Genomic DNA, 22,998 nt, shown 5'->3' on the forward strand with positions numbered 1-22,998 from the left:
GCAATTTTTTAAATATACAATAAAATTATCGTGTAAATTTCCCTTATTATTTATTTCAGAGATGGCTACCATTAGACTATGTTTCCTCTTGAAAAAGCTTATATGTAACTATATTAGCAGCTGAAATTTTACTCTGTGGTTTAAGAGTTTTGTTGTCTTTTAGATTTGTATCCTTCTGATCAAACATAAACACTGCAAAAGTTCTTGTTTGGTTTTAACCTGCTTTTGCTTAATCCTAATTCTTTGGATTTTAATTTGATATGTCCAGTGCCTTGTAACTGTATATCAGTACATAGTATGCACTTGATAAATGTTTGTTGAATTGAAACCTATTTGGATATACACTCTCAGAATCAAAAAGTAGAAAAGAGGTCTATACTTATTAAGTAACTGACTTAGAAAAGGATATTATGAGAAGTAAAAGTAGGATGAATTTCAAGAAGTAAAACATTTTTACTTTTTTCCTTAAATATTGCTTAGTTGATATTGGTTATGTTCATTGTAGTTACTTCATTTACCATAGATTAAATTAAAATAGCCTCAATTTCTTTTCTGGACTGTTATGAATATTTGCAATATTATGGAATGTTATGAATATTTGCAAATATTATTTCATCCACTTAACTTACAAAAATGTCATGGAGACAGGTGCCATTTCTCAGTATAGCTAGTTAATTATTATAGCTGTTTGAGCATTAGTATCACAGACTATCACAATTCTAAAATTGGTAGGGGTCATTCCTACAGAAACTCTTACTATTTCATCACTATAACTAGCTGAGTGTTTTCTAGATGTATGACCTTAGACCAGTCAATTTCTCTGCCTCCGTTTCCTCACCTATAAAATGAGGATGTAATAATATCTATCTTATTATGAGGAAAAAAAGATATGATTAAAACTATATATAAATGCATGTTGTTGTTATTGTTGTATTACAAACATTAGACTCCACAAGAGTCCTACTTACAGAAAAATAATATAGTACATTATCTAATTTTCTTTCAAAAGCAGATGTGGGCTTTGCTCTAATTACTGTACACTAATTTGGGCCACTGGGCCACAAAATATGGTCTAAATTAGAGTAAGTTCGAATACTGATGATGATGATGAAAAATGTTATTTACCTCCTGACGAGAGGTGATGGACTCAATATGAAGAATGAAACAGACATTTTAGACTTTAGCAATGTAGAGCTTTGTTTTTCTTATACTAGATTTATTACAAGGGTTTTGTTTCTCCTTCCTCTCTCCTTTTCCTCATGGCATGGAATTGGAAAAGAGAATAAATAATTGGAAAAAGAAATCAAATTTGAAAAAATTAGAATAAGACTAACATTTCAAGCCATCGTGCATTTTAAGTAAGGAAAAAAATTACATAAATTAAATGTATACTACCACAAACTAGTTTGCTAATAGTTTCAAAGCAAGAGCCCCTATAGGCTTTTTATTGAATAGCTAAGACACATTGTAATTCTTACCTATTTGTGTAGAAAGATTGCCAAAGTCCTTTTAAAAAGCAAAACATTCCAGTTCATCTTTCTTTAAACAAGATGTTTAAAATATTTTACAATAAGGCTTAGCCTAGCAAGATTTTTTTCTAATGGCCAGTTTAAATTATCAGAGATTTTAAATGAATTTGAAATGTTAAGGCTTTTCTATCTACTTTTTGAACATACAGGTGTTTGTCAAATGTTTAATTTCCTTGGTAGGATAGCCTTTGTGCTAACTCAATAGGAATTTCTCAGTAGTATCTTGTCTATACTATTGAGTCTAGTCATTCTTCCATCAGGGAAATAATTTGGTTGGACTGGATTTAGTGGCTTTTAGTAAGAGATAATTTTCTTTACAATAGGTAGTCATCTCTTGTACTTTAAAACAGTGCCTTGGTATAAGATTCATGTTGTATCTTCAAACATCAGTATGTAAGAACAAAATTTATGTCCAATTAAATTGAGGAATGATGAGTTAAGGCAGGGAGAAGAAAGATGAACCAAAAGGACATTGAATCAGAGACAACTAGATTAAGAAAAAGAGGATTTATTTATTATGTATGTATTTTTTTAACATTAATAAAATAAAGTTCAATGTTTAATGTAGAATCATGGAATCATGTGTTTATACATACCTCATTAAGACCTACAAATTAGACACAGTGAGGAAAAAGCATTCTCAGAACTCTATAAAATACCAATCAAGGAACTTGATGATTCTATGAAGAGAATAATGATTTCCATTCATTAAGAACTGAATTTTTGTTTTCTCCACATTTATGTTCATTTATGCCCAATTCTTTTCCTCATTCTCTGCTCCAGTCCTGGGACCTTTTGTGTATAAAGGGAAAATGTGCTTCTGCATTGCTTTGGGGAAATATTTCTATGACAACTCTTATTTGCTGTTCTTATTTAGTAAATTCTTGTTTCTAAAGGGTAATTGGCTCTTGCTAACTAAGGAGCACATGAGATAGATTAACAGCATTACTATAAAAATTTCCTGATCCTTCAGGAATACCTCTAAAATCCTAAGAAGTAGTTCTTGTGCTATATGTGAAATCACATCTCTGTCCTATTCTTAGGGTTCTGATGCTTTTTCCTTGTCATTCCTTTATGTTAGGTTTCAGGTAACTTGTTTTCACATTTACTGCTATGTTGGCAGTTTTGTGGTTCTTAGGAGAGTTAGAGGTGTGTAGGTCACTTTGGTTCACCCATAACTTCCATGTGGGTCTGTCTTATTATTCATGACTATATGCTCATGAAACATGAATCTAAAACAAATTGTATTCGAAAGGAAAAGATTAGGAAGGACAGAGAAGAGAATGAGAGAAATGAAGATTATTATCACTTAGAAAAAATGATTAGTATTGTTTGATAATTTCTGAACTAAAGCCACATAGAATCATATTGTTATTTCATTCTTGTCTGACTCTTTGTGACCCTATTTGTGATTTTCTTGGCAAAGACATTGAAGTAGTTTGCTATACCCTCTTCAGATCATTTTATAGGTGAGGAAATGAGGTAAACAGGGGTAAGTGACTTGCTTAGGGTCAGATAGCTCTTAAATGTCTGAGGCCAGAATTTTGGAAGATAACTGGACTGACATTTTCTTTATTTAGACCTGAGAACACATTTTGAGGTTTAGAGTAGATGCTTTTTCTAAAGACTTTCAGGAAAGCATCTTGGAGAGCTTCCATTAATGGGACTCACAATTCAGTGATCTTCATTGAGCTTGTTTTGAAAAAACCTGAAACACAAATTACTTGGTAGCATCTTTGAAACAAATTTTCAGTTTCCAGATTTTCATCCTATCTGGGTGTGAACACTTTGGAACACATTTTCTTCATCTTCCTTCTTTACTAACTGCTTGCATATAATTTAACTGTTTTTCTTTTTCATCGTCTTTCAGTATTATGAAAATCAGAAAAATGAAAATCCATTGAAATTACAGACATTAGAAAGGACTTCAAATATGCTTAATATTGCATTTGCAGGTTGTAACATAGAAAATGGAGGGAGTCATTTGGCAAATAAGGCCAAAAGTGAAATTCACAATTGGTATTGGTTGAAATACCATTTGGTGGTATTTTATTTCTGTAATATAGATAAAAAATTGTATTTTTTTCTTTCAATATGTCACCACAAAATATGTATTCCTCACTCATTTTATTGTAGCTGAGGAAGAAGATATATGGAAAATGATATTATTGACTAAAAAAGGGAAAAATAGTTATGTTCTTCTTGCAACCTTTGCTCCTGGGTATACCACTATAATGTTTGATTTAAATAATTTCCTTTTAACTTTGCTATCAGTGGGTCTGGATGATTTGCCTAGATTTCCTATTAAACTTGAATGGCAACCCTTAGAAGGTTTTTAGGTTTTAATATTATCTGGGTTCACATGCTTGCAAGTATTCATTCTGAGTTGAGCTTTAAAAAAAAAAAAAGGAATCATAGTTCCTTCTCATCCTTTTATTTTTATCATTTCTCTGCATGCTCATTTACATGGTGGGGCAAAGCCCAATTATGAGTTTGATTTTCTTGCCCCGTTGTTAAAAACACCATTTTTTTTTTTGAGGGACTTTCACTCTTCCAATATTTCCTTAATTTTCCTAAATAGTAATCAAATTATGTCTTTAGTTTATAAAGGAAGAATACCAGATTAATTTGATAAATGTATAGTGTAACTGTTGATACACTACATGGGGAAGTTGAAACTTTAGAGGTTAAGATTTGAAGTCACATGGATACTAAGTAGCTTAGCTTAGTTTCATACTATTTCCTGATCCCAAATCCATTACTTCATATATCATACCATGAACTCTGGCCTGTTCTATAGAAATTTGCAAGCTAGCATCCAAAAACTGTTTCATTCAGTCTAATGATGATATTTTATATTTAAAACATAACCTTTGACTTCCTCAATGTTTGAAAGAATTGAGTAACAAGCTAGGTTTACATAGACTCAATGATCCTTTGTTCCAGTGCATTTATTAGATAACAGCTAACTTTTAAAAAATATATTAATATAATTTGTTTGAAAATTACCTACATTTCAACAATCGCTCTCCTTGACTTTCCATCTCTTTCCCCATAATAAAGAATTAAAAATTATTTTTAAAAAAGTTTAGCAAAATTACCCATTGTATGAAAAATTCCTGAAATCATATTTTATACTCATAGTTCCCTAATTATGCAAAGGAGGGAGGCTAGGAATGAATAAATGTCTTCTTATGCCTAATATTTTTTTATTAATAGAATTTTTTCCTTCACCTTCTTCCCTTTTCCTCTTATAAACCGAGAGAAATAAGAACATAGTAAAAAGGAAAGAAGAATGATATTGAGTAATTGAGTATAGATTATAGATTGCCAACAGGGCATGTGCTTGTGTATATTTTTGCTTTTCTAAAATCCTGTCAGTGTTCCCAGGGATACTTGTGTCTCTTACTGATTTATTTAACCTATTAGCTGTTCTATTTTTAATTTCATTAATAAAAATGATTTAGCCTTGTAACAAGTAAAATTTTACTTAAGTTTTCAGTTCTCAGACCAATATCTTGGATTTCCTGTTGTAGTTTTTTCTTGAAGTACTCATACATAACAATTTTAAAAATAGATTATTTCCTCTTTTTTCTTATAATCAAGTCAGTAAGCCAAACAAGCATTTATTAAGTACTTATTGGGTTTCAGGCATTCTGCTAAACCTTGAGGATACAAGACCAAGTCAACCTCCTTCTCCCCTATTCTCCCCCCCCCCGCCCCCCCCCCCCCAAAAAGTCTCTGCTCTCAAGAAATCTTCTAATCTCCTAATAAAGAATGGGGGCAGCTAGAGCACTATCAGGAGGACCGGAGTTCAAATCTGGTATCAGACACTCAACACTTTCTAGCTGTGTGACCCTGGCCAAGTCACTTAACCCCAATTGCCCTCAGCAAAAAAGAGAAAAAAGAAATCTAATGGAGACAAGAATTACATATATTACTGATAGCTCAGGGGAGTAGGGGCTGCTTCCTGCTAGGATTTCTGCTGAGTTTTGAAGGTAGAATTCTGAAGAAAGCAAGATTAAGGTGGAAGAGTAGGGAATTCCAGAACTGGATGAAGTCAGGAAAATGGAGTATTTTGTTTGAGGAATTTCAGGTGTAATTGGAAGTTTATAGAACTTGAATTAGGCTCTTTATTTTGGTCTACACCTGTGATTTCACTGGTAAAGTCTTGGCAACTTTTATTCAACCTAATTTCATAGAAACTTGGGGAGGTGAGATAGAGGGGAGACACTGAGAGGTTGCCTTGTCCCTAGGTGCCTGTCAGCCAGTTGCAGGGTTTGAGCCTGGTTAGCCATTACTCAGATACCACATCTCTATCCCAATACCATAACTGTAAACAGCTTGAGAAAGCTTAGGTGGGAAATTGTAGTTCACTGACTCAGTACTGACAGCTCAGTTGCAGATTAGTGACTAATACTTTCTCATCTCTGAAAAAAGGTATGCTAGGAGTGGCAGACAGCTATCATAGGCACAGGAAGTTGATTAAATAGACTTGTCTTTCTATTGGTGTGGGACTCTAAATAAATGAGCCATCTGTATCACATAACAAATTGGTCATGTGAGCAATTGCTAGGTAATGTAATTATTCCTTAACTGGCATTGACCCCAAATACCCTTTTCCTTGAAGGAGGAAATTTGTAGAAGCATGCCAAAATTTGATCTATTTGGAAATTCTTTTACCATACACGCTCTCTTCCCCCCTTTCCCCCCTGTCTTTTGTGAATCTTTTCAATTTCAATTTATTTCTTCCCCACCATTTCAATGTTCTGCAAGGAATCTAGCCAGTACACACACACACACACACACACACACACACACACACACAAAAAAAAAAAACACACAAAAACACACACATGCAGATGTTCTCCTATTTTATAAAAGCACCATGCACACTTTTTGGATAGAGCAGAGGGGGTCAGACATCCTACTGTAGTATTGCTGAACTAGATTAAAAAAGTAATTAAGAAATATTTAGCAAAATAAATAAAAACAGTAGAACATCGATAATGTTTAGATGGTTTTATAAGTCAATATATGGCCAAACCTTAGATACAGCTTAGTGGTCTGCATTTCTGTGTGAGTTTGACCCCACTTTAGAATACTTCATTTGGACCATTTCACGGTGGTTAACAAATATTAAAACAAGTTTTCTGTTCCAAAAACTATCAATCACATAATATTTCATTTGTCTTTACAACTTCCCTGCCAAATAAATGAACCCAGATTAATAAATGAAGGAGCTGTAGCATGCAACGGTTAAGTGACTTACTTGCAGCTGTTAGGAATATCTCTTTCAAGATCTGTATCCTGAGTTTATAGCACAGTGCCTGCCTGGCACATAGTAAGAATTTAAGAGATGTTGAATGACTGAAAAGACACTCTAGTGCTCACAGTCCTCTGAGGGAGATTTTCACACAAAAGACTATATACAAGCAATTTTTTATAGGATAAATTGGAGATTGTGTTTATAGTTGATCTGCCTGTCTATCTTATGATCAGTGACTGATCTGGAAGATATAAACTGCCTTTAAATCTTCAATGGTTTAGGAGAATGGAAGAGAGTTTAAGAGAAAGAGAAGATAGATTGGTGACCTGATAGAAGGGAAGCCCTTTTGAAATCCCATCATTTGTGGGGAGAGGGGGAGAGTGGAATAAACCAGCAATCCTGGAGATCTTGGAGTGAATCCTGGATACCAGCAGGTGATCTAATTTAATCTCTGATTCTTTAGGGTTTTTGTGAGGAACTTTTGTTGCTTCAAATTTTAGTAAAAGGCTTAAGTCTAAACCACTCAGTAAGATAACTGTAAAAGGGCAGTTTATCATTATGGTTGTTATCTAGTTTAAGTCTTTGAATTTTTAGTTTCAGGCTGCAAGTGAGTCATTTTATTTCTTCCTCAGAATATACAGTGAAATTACAAAATTTTGCTAGAGATTTTATTACAGCATAACATTCCCAGAAAAAGAAAGCAATGGAATTAGTCTAAATAAACAATAACATTGTTCAAAGATGGATTGTAAAATGCAATTTCTTCCTCCCATTCCTGTTAATGAACTTAAAGCTTTTTGTTCTGATTCTTGGGAATGAGGAACTTTATTAAAATTTTGGCTTGTTTATTAAATACAGAGCTAACAATACTGCTTCTTAATATCTAATGTGAAAATATTACAAGCATAGGAAGTTTGGAATGTTGTATAGTAAATTTAACTTTTTAACAACTAGATTTATTACAGTACCTCATTCTGTGTCTGCCAATGGGCTATGAGCCTACTGTCTCACCCTTGGCATTTGATTACTATTTTAATTCAGTGAATTACTTTTTAAAAAGTAAAAATTAGACCTTAAAAATAAATTTTTGGGGAAGGCAAAGAATCATTAACCTCCCTTTAATGACTTGAAAAATGCACGCTTTGGCAGTCAGGTCATTGTAGTTTACCACTGCAAAAAACAGCTCTGTTTCCAGAAGGAATAAAAGAATTTCATTTCTTTCCCATATTGCATCTTCTTCTTCTCCTTCTCCTTCTCCTCTTCCTTCTCCTTCTCCTTCTCCTTCTCCTCCTCCTCTAGACTGAAGTCTAGATGAGAAAAGTGGCTTGCCCCAAAGTGACACTTTAAGGTTCCTTGGCCAAATGGATAACTTTTTTTTTTTTTTTTTTCCCTGAGGCTGGAGTTAAGTGACTTGCCCAGGGTCATACAGTAGGAAGTGTTAAGTGTCTGAGATCAAATTTGAACTTGGGTCCTCCTGAATTCAAGGCTGGTGCTCTATCCACTGCGCCACCTAGCTGCCCCCTATTTTTTTTTTTTTTTTTTTTTTAAATTAGGAATTCAGATTGTTAGAGCTGTAAAGAAATTCATTCTCCCTTGCTTTTAAAATAAAGAAACAGGCAAGGAGAGTAGATAACTCTCACATAGCCAATAAGTCACATAGTCACATAGCCAATAAGTGAGATGAACATCTGTTGCAAATTAAGTGGATTGTTTTTTGATTTTTTTGGTTAATATACCTCTCTTCTTCTCTCCTTACAAATAAATATAAATAGAATGAAGATGCTTATGTAGATTTTACTGTTACTTGAATTCAAATAAAAAGGAGTTCCTTTGTTTTATCTCTAATAAAAACGAATTATCTAAGATATATAGGGAAACAACTCAAAATCAGGAAATATTGCTCGGTATATAAAATCAAGTACAAATTACAAATTTTCAACACTTTAACAACCATGGGCAAGCCTTATATGCCAAAGTAGTCCTAGCATCTGTTTTTATTATAGCAAAAAGAAACAATACAAGAAGAAACCCTGGAAATAAAGTGGATGACTTATTTAGGAAATGACTGAACAAATTGAGGTATATGAATGAAATGAAAATGACAGGTGTGAGGAGCACAGAAAACTTGAGAAGACAGAGGAAACAAAAGCAGGATAACAATATATTTAGGAACTCTAAAAAAATATGATTAAAAAAACCCATTAAAATGTAGTTGAGGGGCACTGGCCCTGGAGTCAGGAGGACCTGATTTCAAATATAGCCTCAGACATATACATTAGCTGTGTGACCCTGGGCAAGTCACTTAACTCCCCTTCCCCCAAAAATGTAATTGAGCAAGAAGTAATTACAATGATAAGTAGTGATCCCAAAGAAAATGAGGAAGTTCCTTCTTCCCTTTGGTAGAGAAAAATATGAGGGGTGGAGGGGGAGATTGCAGAAATGGTCATACCCTGCCAGAATCACTAAGCTATATGGTTTTACTTAGCTGTTCATCTTTGTTACAAAAGAGGGCTCATTAAAGGGGATCATGGGAAATGTTTGAGACAAAATGATTGTAGATCAAAAGCCTTTACTAAACTATATTTTAAAACTATATACATAAACTTCAAAGTAAATGTAAAGAAGGACTACTTTTAATCTTTAGTCATTTCTTTCTGAAACAAGCTTGAATCATACCCTGATTTCAAATACAAATCATACTTCGTAGTTCTTCCAAATTATGCATCTATTGTAGGTGTTCTTGTTGAAAGACTTGGAAATGTTATAAATGAGAATGGCATGGCTGAATTTCTTGAAAATTGAAGACATTTCAAAAGTAGTTGGATAGAGAGCCAATCCAAATGTGGACTAGGCAGTTCACAGCATGAGGGAATAATTAAGGTAAAGGAGAGGAAATTGTTTTGAAGGAAAAACAAACAAAACAAACAAACCTCCTAACAGTCAGAGTTTTAAAAAATATAATGGACTCCTTCAGGAGTTAGTGAATTCTCCCTTACCAAAAGTCTTAATGCAAAGGTGGCTCATTGAGTATGAGGGGATTCTTTTGCTAAAATACAGGTTATTTTAGTTGACTTCTCACCTTCAGTGATTCTGTAGGGTTTTCTTATCAGTCCACTTTGTTAACCATGGGACTGACAGATCTCCCTCCTGTTTCCCTCAGGTTCATTCTCATTATTTTTCATCTGCCTTATCTGCCCCTAAGTATTCATCAAGTCAAGATCTTTGAGGAAAATAGAGACAGATTTTGCTACTCAAATTATTCATAAAAGAGTAAACTAGATAGTATAACAAATGATTAAATGACTTTAGGAAAGGAAAGTGCAGTACATCTTACTCAAAGATGTAGCTTAACCTTTGTACTTAACTGTCCTTTGGTAGAACATAGATAAGAATGAATGAGAGATCAAGTTTAATTTTCTGTGGGTGGTGGATAGAGTGATCTTAGGGTTTTGACAAGGAATGAAAGGAAAAGAAGCAACTTGGTGTTCTGATTTTAAAGAAGATTGAATTGCATTTCCAATATACTGTTCTAGATATAGATTAAATTGGTTTTGTTTCTTAGATGATTTTTTTTCTTCCTACATACTAAATATTTACATTCCATGTGAATAAAGAGTCACCAAATTTTTTCCCTTAGATCCTTGAGAGATATCTGGAGTTTAAAATATTTTTGGTTTGTCTCTTTAAGGACAGTTTGTAATCTAAGCAGAATATGTGTATGTTACATACATTTTTTTTCAAAAAATCAATTTCTAGTAATAAGCTTTCTGAAAATTACTCGTATGACAATAGTATATCATTGTGTTGAAACTTTATGTATTTAACTGTCCCTGATTATCCCTCTTATTTTATACTATAGTGTTTGTTACCAAAAGCTCAAGTCTCTTTTGCTTTTGTGTTTTTCTTCATTCTTACAGTCATACATGAGACATGCTATAACTAACATGAGTTCATATCCAATATCTTGTCATTGTGGGTAGTGTTGGCAGTTCCCCACAGCTCCCTTTTTTTGCACAACAAAACTTGGTCCATTGCCTAGCCTTAAATGCACTCATGTGACATTGGCCACCACAGAGAGGGCACATATGACATTTCTGATTTTGGCCAGCTGTTCACAAATATAGGACACAAAAAGGGCCTAATTTTTATCTTCCATTTTAAGGCAGCTTAAGGTAAGTTCTTCTCCAGAAAGATGATGCTCTAGTCTGTGACAACTCTTTGTGTAGTTCAGAGCAGCTCTTGGTCTTCAATATGATAGAAAAAGTGTTTCAGTGACTCTTTGGAATAGTGTTATCTTGAATTTTATACACTTTTACAAATGTTTTGGTAATGATTTAGTATTGTTGTTTTCTTTGTATTTCTGTGTATTGTATTGTATTATTTTAAAAATTATTTTAAAAACCATTATTCTGAAAGGGTCCATAAACTTCACTAAATTTGCCCAAAGGGTCCATGATATGAGGGAAGGAAAAAGGTTATGAATTGCTTGTCATTTTTAATGTTTTGGAAAAATCATTGGGTTGGTAGTTTTCTCCTGATAACACCTGGTGACAGTGTGAGCTCAGCTGTCATTTTTTCCTGTAGTAATAAGCAGTTTGTTATACATAGGGATCTCAATAGTTTTTTGAAATGTTGCTGACAATTATTATCTCTGATAAGGATTATACTTGTAAAATTAATTTGGGGAAAACTTATGTTTCATTTTAATACATTTGCATTTTAAAATTATTTGTGCTAACATCATTATTATGTAAAATTTATCTTGTGATAATGATACATAAATTGATAGCAAAGTTATCTTATAAAATACCTTGCCATAGCACTGATTTGTATGTGTTAGTTGTTCAGATCACATCCTTAAACATGATTTTTGGTATTGTTAATCCTGTCCTTAATCATCATTTACAAAGGGAGATCACTCCATTTTAAGAAGGGATTTTTATCTATTAAACATTTCCATAAGAAAAATAAAAAATTTAGTAATTCATAAGATGGAAATTGGAAGAAAAAATCCCACAAGGAAATGTAATTTATCATATCCTAAACCTGAAATAATGTTTGGTCAAAAGAACACATGAAAGTTTATTGCTCAGATGCCAAGAACATCTTCAAAATACTTCTGTGATATTTGTTTGCCCTGAATTTTACAAACAAGTATATATTATACAATACTTTGAAAAATCAGAACACCTGTATTTTAATCTGATACTGTCAAGGGAGATGATTATAGATTATAGAACTCCAATTTCCATAGTTCCCCAGGAGAGTCAGTATTCAAATTAATGTCTATCAGAAACATCTGATAGTAATTGTAAAGATAGCTTTCTATCCAAAAGTATGTATCTTAATACATCCTAATAGTTTCCATGACTGTGTTGTTGTGGGTATCGCTGGGACTTGGAGTCAGAAAGGCTCTTACCTTAGACATTTACATTATGGGTTATACTGGACAAGTTTCTGAGCCTCAGTTTCCTTAATTGTATAATAGGGATAGCAATAGCACTTAATTCACAGGGGAATTGGGGACATTAAATGGAATTATGCATGTAAATATGGAAATGGAAAAGTAATTAAGAATGATTGTAACTGATATGAAATCCTTGAATTTTTTTAATGACCTCACTAATAACTATATTATTCATGACCCCCAGTTTACTTTAAAGGTTCTAAGTCCAACTTAAGATGATAATAACTAAAAATCTTTTCTCCTCAGGTATTCACCTATAAGCAGAATACGATTACACAGCAAAAGGTAACAGCTATGCATCCGTCAAATGAAGAAGGTGTGGAAAATATGGCTACATTGATAGACCTCCATGAGGGCTCCATATTGCACAATTTATTCCAGCGATATCAGAAAACTCAGATATATGTAAGTTCTATTTTAAATTTTTAAGGGAAAAGGATTAAAATGCTAGATTTTAAAGAAATTATGCTTTATTCTTAAAGCATTTTGTACTTTTAAATTTTTTAAAAGAATATAAAAAAAAGAATATAAAAAGTCTTCCAGGTGTTTGATCAGTTTTTTATAAAATTTCCTTGTGTGTGTTTTTTTAAAGAATTTCCCTAAACTATATAGTGTATAGAGTTTAAGAATGATTTTATCTCCTTTTGGAATAAAATTTATTTCATTTTTTCCCCTTTTGATTTTTAAGTTAAATTTTATTTTACAATTTTCAAATATTTATTCTTTATTCCATCTCCCCAAAAAGAAAAAACCTTGTAATTAGATAATCTTTTTAAGAAAGATGTTTGCATTGCTTTTCACACTATGAAATGACAGTATTGCCCATTCACCTAAATACTTTCCAAATGTTTTCAAACAATGACATTTAGAGAATAAACTTTATAATCATACTATCATACTAGTTGAGCTTGGCTTAAGTTAAATTTTGTGAGTGAAAATGTTTTCCATATGTTCTTTTGAAAAGGTGATGCTTACTTTTAAAACATGACAACCCTGTAGTAGTATCTCTATATTGTATCAGAGGAAAATTGCAAATAAATGCATTGCAGTGCATATCAAAAGACCTTTTTGTAAGCTTGGACTATAACATAAAGGAAATTTTTTTTTTTCTGTTGGAGAATCTTTTCAGGGAGTAAAATCTCTGCATCTGTACTTTTCCTATTTTTTAAAGAAAAGTACCCATAAACTTTTACATATTCATTTTCAAATTTCATTTTAAAATAAACATGGAGGGGAATACTTAGCAGTTGGAAAAATATTTTTTAGGGGGGAAAAAAAGTTAGTTTTCTTATCTTTGAAGGAACCTGATCTGTATGCTTCCTAATAAACTGTGTGAATGGCCCTTTTGTTTTTTCTTCTATAGTAGAACAGTTCCCCTTTGCCCTTGCAGACTGAGGTAGATGCTCATCTGAAGTTTGTGTGAGTTCAATTTGCAGCTCAATTCAGTTAATTATGCCTTTACAGTCTGATTTAAGTCTGGGCCTAATTATATTATTATCTGTAAAGTAGCCACTATTATTTCCTCATTAGAGTAAACACATTTATAATGGATGCCAAGGCCCATCATCTACTCACTCATCAGAGCTTAAAGTTAGCCAAGAATTCCAGCAGGGAAAGCCAGTGTCAAGCATGAGCTTTGTTTATTTCCACCTTTCATTTAGAATTTATTAGGTTACTGAGGGTCCTTTGCCTCTATCATTTGAAAGGGAAAACCTATCATTAGAAATGTAGCAGGGGGTACTCTTGTTTTTTAAAAACTGATAATAAAGTATTTTCTTTCTTAGCTATTGCTATTTTATAAGCTGAGACAGGGCATATTTTTATTAATTGGGTTAAATTTGTATTCCATTCACCATTAGATTCAATTTATTAAATGTTTCTTAATCAAGGCATTGTAGAGAGACAAAAATAGGAAGGCCAGAGGTTCTGCTTTTTTAAGGATCTTAGAAATTTTTATTTTGCCAATACATGGGCTTATGACAGGTGGGTTCCATCTTCAGGGAAGCGATGCTCATGGCACTGTGGCCCAATAAGAAAGATGATTTAAAAAAAAAATATCTGTGTCTAATATATATGCTAGATGCTATTCTGATAGAAATAAAAAAAGTAACAAGCCCAACCCTCAAGAAGCTTACATTCTATTGATGGGGAACTAACATGTAAAGATAAATATAAAGCATATGCAAAAGTAATTTTGATGAGAATTGAATTGCACTTGGGATGGATTTCTCTAGGTCAATGGAAAAATGAATGGTACTCTAGAGGAGGTACAATGAGGAAATGTGCAGAAGCATGAATGAACATAGTTTGATGGGATATTCAGGAGAGTTGACTTGGTCAGAATAGAGGCTTACATATTAAAGAGAAAAATAGTTGCATAGTTAGGGTTGGAGTAGATAGTAAGAATTTTAAAATTCAAGCAGAAAAGTTTAGACAAGCAGAAAACATTTATTAAGCATCTATTTTGTGTAGGACTCTGTTACTAGGTCCTGAGACTCCACTAAATTAAAAAAGAAACTATACTTAGGGAACCAACAGTTTAATTGGTGGAGCTTAAAATAATTATAGTATAACATAACCTATAAATGTACTGTAAAATGCCAGTAAAAGTTAATTGTGATATCTGAGAGTAAAAAAGTGTCACTGCATTGACACACATTTAACATTGTACTCCAAAATAAGATCACAATGGATTCATGACTTGGCATAAAGAATGAGATTATAAGTAAATTAGAAGAACATAGTTTACCTCTCAGACCTGTGGAAGAGGAAAGAATTTATAACCAAAGAAGAACTAGAGATCATTATTGATCACAAAATAGAAAATTTTGATTATAAAACTAATGCAGACAAGTTAGAAGGGAAGCAATAAACTGGGAAAACATTTTTACAGGTTCTAATAAAGGCCTCATTTCCAAAATATAGAGAGAATTGACTCTAATTTATAAGAAAACAAGCCATTCTCCAATTGATAAATGGTCAAAGGATATTTACAAACAATTCTCAGACGAAGAAATGGAAACTATTTCTAGCCATATGAAAAGATGATCCAAGTCATTATTAATCAGAAATACAAATAAAGACAACTCTGAGATACCACTACATACCTGTCAGATTGGCTAGAATGACAGGGAAAGATAATGCAGAATGTTGGAGGGGATGTGGGAAAACTGGGACACTGATACATTGTTGGTGGAATTGTGAATACATCCAGCCATTCTGGAGAGCAATTTGGAACTGTGCTCAAAAAAGTTATCAAACTGTGCATGCCCTTTGATCAAGCAGTGTTAATATTGGACTTAAAGAAGGGAAAGGGACCTGTATGTGCAAGAATGTTTGTGGTAGCTCCCTTTTTAGTGGCCATAAACTAGAAACTGAGTGGATGCCCATCAATTGGAGAATGGCTGAATAAATTGTGGTATATGAATATTATGGAATATTATTGTTCTGTTAGAAATGACCAGCAAGATGATTTCAGAAAGGCCTGGAGAGACTTACATGAACTGATGCTGAGTGAAATGAGTAGGACCAGGAGATCATTCAACAACAATATTATATGATGATCAATTCTGATGGACGTGGCCCTCTTCAACTATGGGATGAACCAAATCAGTTCCAATAGAGCAGTAACGAACTGAACTGGCTACACCCAGCGAAAGAACTCTGGGCAATGACTATGAACCACTACATAGAATTCCTAATCCCTCAATTTTTGTCCTCCTGCATTTTTAATGTCCTTCACAGGCTAATGGTCCACTATTTCAAAGTCCGATTCTTTTTGTACAGCAAAATAACTGTTTAGACATGTATACATATATTGTATTTAACTTATACTTTAACATATTTAATATATATTGGTCAACCTGCCATCTGGGGGAAGGGATGGGGGGAAGGAGGAGAAAAGTTGGAACAAAAGGTTTTGCAATTGTCAATGCTGAAAAATTACCTATGCATATATCTTGTAAATAAGTTATTAAAAAAAAAAGGCAAGGGAAAAAGGTGTCACTGATGAGAGAAAAGGGAAAGGCTACATAGAGAAGATGGAATATGAGTTGACCTTAAAAGTATGAGTATATTCATGAAATATGAAAGTACTCAAGTAACAGAAGAGTATTCCATCTATAAGGAACAATATGAGTAGATTCAAGCAGATGAACGGATTCAAATTTTTCTATTTTTGTAATTATTTTTACTTTTTTTTTTTTTTTTTTTTTTTTACTTATTTTTCTTTCTTGGACCAGTTCTGGAACATCCCGCTGACAATAGGAATGCTCTTTAGGGGATCTACAGTGCTTTGTGTTTTTTATGTGTTGGTTCAAATTTAATTTGTTTTGCAATATTTGTTTACAGAGATTTGCAATCTTTAGATGTCTTAATAGTCATTCTAGTTTTATAATCTTCCCTAGAAATTGATCTGTTTGTAACTGAATTTTGTTTCTCATGAGAATTTTAATGATTTTAGTCTTTTTTATGTTCTCCTGTTGCTCAATTTTTTGCTCTTTCCCTTTTGATGATGAGTTTACTCTTTGTGAGTAGACCTCAAATTTGTTTCAACTTCATCTCATTTTTATTTCCCAGCTAGCTTCTGGAGGTGGGAAGAGAAGGAAGTGGATGGACAGGATTGGTCCTAGAAAGAATCCATTCACTTTCCTTCAACCCCACATACTTGTCCTTGTCCTTAGCCCCAGTTGTCGCCAATGTTTTTTACTTCTCTGCTATGTCATTGTCCATCTTTTTTGTGTAACTATCACTTTGTGGCAGAGGATGGAGTAGATATTCTGGGCAGTTTCTATAGCTTTGGAGTCCCTTAACTGAAGCACATAAACCACATCTCCAGGCAGAAAGGAAGTTCCATTCCTCCATACATGATGGGGCATAGTGGACATTTTCTGCTGTTTGTTGCAACAAGGAGCTAGTGGAAGAGGAGGGATGTTGTGAACCAGCAGAGATTGTAGAAGAAAGAAATTCCCTAGTAGGTTCCAAAGCATAAGCTATGGAGTTGATTTGCAGTCTTGGCAGAGTATGGAGAAGGATGCTGAGTGTAGAGATTAGTATTTTCCACTTTTAATTCATAAAACCGATACTTTTCTTGTCTTCTTGCTTTCTTTTATTGTAAAATATGTTGTGATCACTCTAGCTTTGGTGCATATTTCCCCTCTTATTTGCGTAGACTGAAGAGAATATCTAGTTCCTCCATTTTGTTGGTCCCGTGACTGAAAACTGCCCATTGCTTCAATAGAGAATTAAGAATACATCAAAGAAACAGAAGTATGTAGCATTAAATCTAGTATTTTACAGATAGAATTAACCATAAGTGAGAGGAAACAACTCTAGATTCATTTGGTTAAGGTCAGGTTCTGAGTCATTGTGATAGTAATAGAAGCATACATACATGATCACTGCTGTCACAAAATGAAATAAATTATTGGTTGTCACAAGCACAGAATAGCAGGAGAACCTGGATAATGTACATTGTCTCTGAGACTAAGAGGAAAGAAGGTATCAGAAAGAGTAGTTAACCTCAGTTGACAGAGTAATAAGAGTTTGAAGACTAAGAGGGATGGTTGAATGAGAGATGGGGTAAAGTGGTAGGAAGTTAGAACAGTAGTCAAAAACATAATATCAGAATGTAAAAATGTGGAATGACAGCAATGTAAAAGTGGAACTAAATCAAGAAGTAGGGAAGCCCTTTTTTATAATTGGAAGGTAGTAACTTTTGTAGTGATTAAAATGTTAGATAGTAAGATAGTAAAATCTAGATCATGGCGGTAGATGTCAGTGAAATAGAAAAGAGAGAGATAGGAGACATTGATAACTAGCAAGGGATGAATCAAGGATTTTGAGACTAACCAGTTGGAAAAATGAATGGTAAGACTAAATGCATTAATATAGAAAAGAGAATATAATAGCAAGCAAGTAAGGCACTGAAGATATAAAGAGAGAAATGAAATCATTGCCACCTTCAAAGATCATATATCCTATTTGGGAGCAGAGGAAATAAACATTATTAACAAATTAATGTTATACTAGACAAGTGTACTAAGAGCTTGTCTGGTGGGAAATGAACAATGAGAATCATAAATGATGAGTCTGGCTTTGGTCCATCCTGTCCCATTAAGATTCTCAAGTACTCACATGCTTGCTCTAGTAAGCTCACAAGAATCAGATGAAAATTTTGAATATCTATAATCTTTCCCATGAATAGCAAGAAAAGAAAAAAATTCTCTAAAATAAGATATGTCCTCATGCAATTTGGAAATTATCCCTCCTGGCTAATTGGATAAGCTTAGTTCACAATAAAGGAGACTTTCCCAGTCGTTGAGAAGTAACTAAACCACATCATTAGGCATGATGCTGGGTACAGGACAGCTTACTTATTATGGTGTTGAAGTTGACCCCAAAGGAAGTGACTTCTCTTCCACCCTGTCAGTTGGTTAAGTTGCTGGTCTAGCCCAAAAACAGAACAGAAAGGAGTCAAGTGGAATTTAAGAACTGAACTTATACCTAAAAATAACTGATTGGTCAAGGAATATATTCACAGCCTCTGCATTTTTAGGTGTCAAAAATTTGACTTGGTGGCACTTTAAGCACAGTCTGCAAATACGTTTGACTTATTGAATTAAATATTGAAGCAGATTTATGACAAGAAAAGTGTGAAAAGGGAGCAATCACTTAAAGGTACTCAGACTTCACTGGGTAGGTGAATTGAAATGACTCCTCAATGGGTTTCATTTAGAATTTTGGATGGTTGTGAATATAGTGATGGAATTTACTGTTTGGGTATGTAGGCTTAAATCTGTATTTCATTTCCCATGCACTTTTCCAACTTAAGCTTTTCCAGAGGCCCTTCTTTTTTTCCTTTCTGATGAAAGTGCCAAGAAATGATGTCTTATCATTTATTCAGGTTCTTTTACAGATGGGCTAAAGGCTATCAAAAGGTCAGATAATTACTTCAACATTGGCAGGTAATCAGTTGTAAGGGAAGAATAATAAAATATGGTTATAAGGTTTTTTTGTTATTATTTTTTGAAAGTCTGAAATCAAGACATAAGGATTGCCAGAAAATGATTATAACCATCTGTCAGACTATATGTATTTTTAAATTTCACCAAACATTTGTGCCCTTGAGCAGCCACTTCTGCCCCACCACTTTAAGATGATGGTAATCAGGAACTGTTAGTATGATTTTCTCCATTCCTCTTTCCCATCTTTTTTTGTTCTTACTCCCCATCCTCTTTTATAACTTTTTCCCCTTTATCCATCAATATTCTTCCTTTACCAAATTTATTCAAATTTAATGGGGAAGTTACTTATTAAAAATTCTTTCAATACTTCTAATTCCTTAACTATTCTAATAACTTAATCTTCTGGGATCCAGTTAATCTATAGGCAAAATGAATGCTATTTATTAGTTATTTTTGTAAAATATTTTTATTGAATGATGATCTAATTTTGTCACTTAATGGATATACTGCCAAATCATGTTCTCCATCACTTAGGTTCAGTATGCTCTTATGGTAGCTTTTAGTAGTTATGAGTACTGCCTTTCAGCATTACTTTTCATTAAGAAACTCCATTCAGTTCATATCATACAAAGCAGGAGCTTTTGATTATTTTTGTCATGGATCCTTTTGACAGTGTGGTAATGGCTCAGAATGTTTTTAAATGCATCAAATAAAAGGTATAGGATTACAAACTAATTTTTGAAACCTTGTGTGTATGTGTGTCCATGTGCAAGAACACCTGATATAGAAGTGAAAGATATAAAAAAGATGAAGCAATTCTTTTCCTTGCTTCTTTTTGTATTGATAAAAATTAATACTGCACATACATTATCTTATTTATCCCTACTAGAGACTTCAGTTCTATCCTCTTTTTTACAAATAAAAAACTTGAAGCTTATATATTTAGGTAACTTGTCCAATATGTCAAATAGCTAGAAAGAGCTAGAATTCAACTCTAGAGGTCTTTTCAGTATCCCATGTTTACTCTATAATCCCCTAATTACCTGCAGATTGGATGTAATGCTTCAGTGTATTAGCCATTTATTATTCAATTATGAAATTAAATTACTTCAAATGATTTCAGCGTTTAATGTAGACCAGCAAAAGGAATCCTAGTGTAATAAATTAAGTTGTCTAACAGGTGCATAAAATAACTAAATGTTATCTTTAGTTGAATAAAATAGTTGAAGAAAATTGACAGTAGAATTGACCCCTCCCCCATACCAAAGTCTGTGATGATTAAAAAACAAAAAAAGGAAATGATAAAACCCTCTTCAGTGTTCTTTCTACTTTTTCCTTCCTTCCACTTTCTTCCTTCCTCCCTCTCTCCTTTCCTCCTTTCCTGCTTCTCTCCCTTTCTCCCTTTCTCTCTCCTTTCTTCCCTCCTTCCCCTTCCTCCTTATCTACCATTTACAGAACTGGAGTTGGAAGGGATCTTAGCAATCAGGTCACTAGTTTAATCCTCTCACTTTACAAAAGAGGAAGCTCATACTCTTAGAGGTAAAGTGATTTGTTTGAGACTTTGTACACATTCTGATTTGAAAAGTAAGTTCTAAGAATCATCTAGATTGCATATAACAGAAAAGATATTTAAATTGAAAAGAAAGAGGAGAAAATACTGGGTAATAAGTGAATAGGCATCCATTTTCAAATGGAGAAAGTGAAAAACTTATGGCTTAAGTAAAATAGAAAATTTTAAAGGCAATGAGTTTTAGTTTGCTTTAGAAAATTATCTAATAGAAATTGAATGAATGAATAAGAGGATATTATATTCAAGTTAGTGTGTAGATGCTCTAGGTCAGGGAAGGTAATAATTCTACCCTCTGCTCCACTGCACATTGTTTTTTGTTTTCATGTTGGAAATGTAGTCAAAAAGGAAATGAAACAATACTAAGTAGTTATTAGGTAAATCCTAGTTGTTGTTGTTGTTGTTGTTGTTGTTGTTGTTGTTGTTGTTATTGTTGTTGCTTTTAAGAATGACTTTTTAATAGGGAGCCATCTTTGAGCACTGGCATCTGGAGTTTATGATGAGGTATTATATTTCATTGGAGATAATGCAGCAGATCAGACACTGAGCAAATTACATCTATATGATTCTTCCAACTAGAGGATTCTCTAGTATCATAAATGGAACACTCATGTTTCAGGAAATTTTAAGTCAGATAAGAATCTTTTAAGCAACATTTACTCATGTCACCTATACCAAAAGGTCTTGAGAAATGATTGCCTTTAACAGAGGTAGCAGATCAGGCAGTAATGGATTCATTAACCCCAGGCAGGTGAACAAAACCTAACTCAGAAAACAAGGCAATTCTGGTTGTCTGTGTGTCTGTCTGTGTATGTGACCTTGGGAATTCATTTTGAATACCTTAAAGAGATATTTATTTTAAAAACTTATGTCAAAAGCATTGTGTTCGTCTATGGTTGGGATACAAAAATAATAGTTCAGTTCCTACAGTTTATGAAACTTGTTATTAGTGTTTAATACACAAATTGGGCTGTGGGTGGGTATATAAAAGAAAAGGATTCTGAGACTCTTAATTTCTAGAAATCAAGAAAAGAGGGAATCCAGAAGAGAATAAGAGAATAAGCCACAATATGTTATGCCAAGATAAATTGCAGAGAGTAAAGATAAGAGAAAGGTCATTTGATATGGTGATAAAGGGTTCATTGATGACTAAATCATTAATTAAAGGACCTGAGGGTTTAAGCTATTGCTTTATACTGAATTGCTCTGTGACCAGTCACTTCACATCTGTAATGATAATAATTATTATTTTTATTGGTGAGGCAATTGGGATTAAGTGACTTGCTCAGGGTCACAGCTAGTAATTATTAAGTGTCTAAAGTCAGGTTTACCCTGGTCAGTGCTCCTTCCACTGCTCCTTCTAGCTGCCCTTGTTAATACTGAATACATTGTTATCTGAATGATGTGCTACACATCATGATAAGTGTGTGATATTCAAACTTAGATATAAAAAGGAAAAAAAGATCATTTGTGAAATGTTGCCTATAAAATAATTTTAATTATAATTATAACTTATGTTTCTGTTATGCTTTACATTTTGCAAAAATCTTTACAGTCAATGGTGTGATAGCAGTGGAACACAATATATTTGTGATTTTGATGAACTCTATTAGCTGTGTTTTAAAAACACTGTCAGAAATACAAATGTCTCTCTCACCATTATCTATTACTAGGTAACAAATACATAAACACTTAATGAACAGTTTTACCTAGTAGAACATTATATACTTTTAATATGTGTGAGAGATGCCTGTTTGAGAAGAACCTTTATTGATATATTGTCAGATGGTGTCTTGAATCATTAAATAACATTAAATAACAAATATAGCATGAATTTATATGTAATAGAACTCTCCCTGTTTACTAGCTGCTTCTAAACGTGTCCACGTCTCGTCATCTTTAGCAAAATCTTCATTCACATCTCTGTTCTCATCCTGTATCTTTTCTTATTTTTGTGGCTTAATTTTTTTTTTGAGAGGCCATTTACAATTGGTTCCCCCACTTCCTTTCATCTTACACTCTTCTTAACTCTGCAACCTAATGTCTGATCTTCTCAAGCAACTGATGAAAACTACTCCCTCCAGAGTTATCAGTGAACTGTTAATTGCCAAACTTAATCTCCTTTTCTTAGTTCATAGCCTTCTTGACTTTTCTCCATCCTTTTATTGTCAACCGTTTTCTTCTCTCTAATACTCTTTTCT

General features: G+C 33.3%; 1 protein-coding gene across 1 annotated transcript in view; it reads left to right on the forward strand.

Annotated features, from left to right (window-relative positions):
* The window catches only part of MYO10 (myosin X), a 203,916-nt gene that overhangs the window by 77,566 nt on the left and 103,352 nt on the right, over positions 1-22,998 (forward strand). The window contains exon 3 of the mRNA XM_074279100.1: positions 12,512-12,670. Coding sequence (XP_074135201.1) covers positions 12,512-12,670 — 159 coding nt within the window. The remainder of the gene's footprint in view (positions 1-12,511; positions 12,671-22,998) is intronic.

The sequence above is a fragment of the Sminthopsis crassicaudata genome, chromosome 1 (assembly GCF_048593235.1).
Source record: "Sminthopsis crassicaudata isolate SCR6 chromosome 1, ASM4859323v1, whole genome shotgun sequence".
Lineage (NCBI taxonomy): Eukaryota > Metazoa > Chordata > Mammalia > Dasyuromorphia > Dasyuridae > Sminthopsis > Sminthopsis crassicaudata.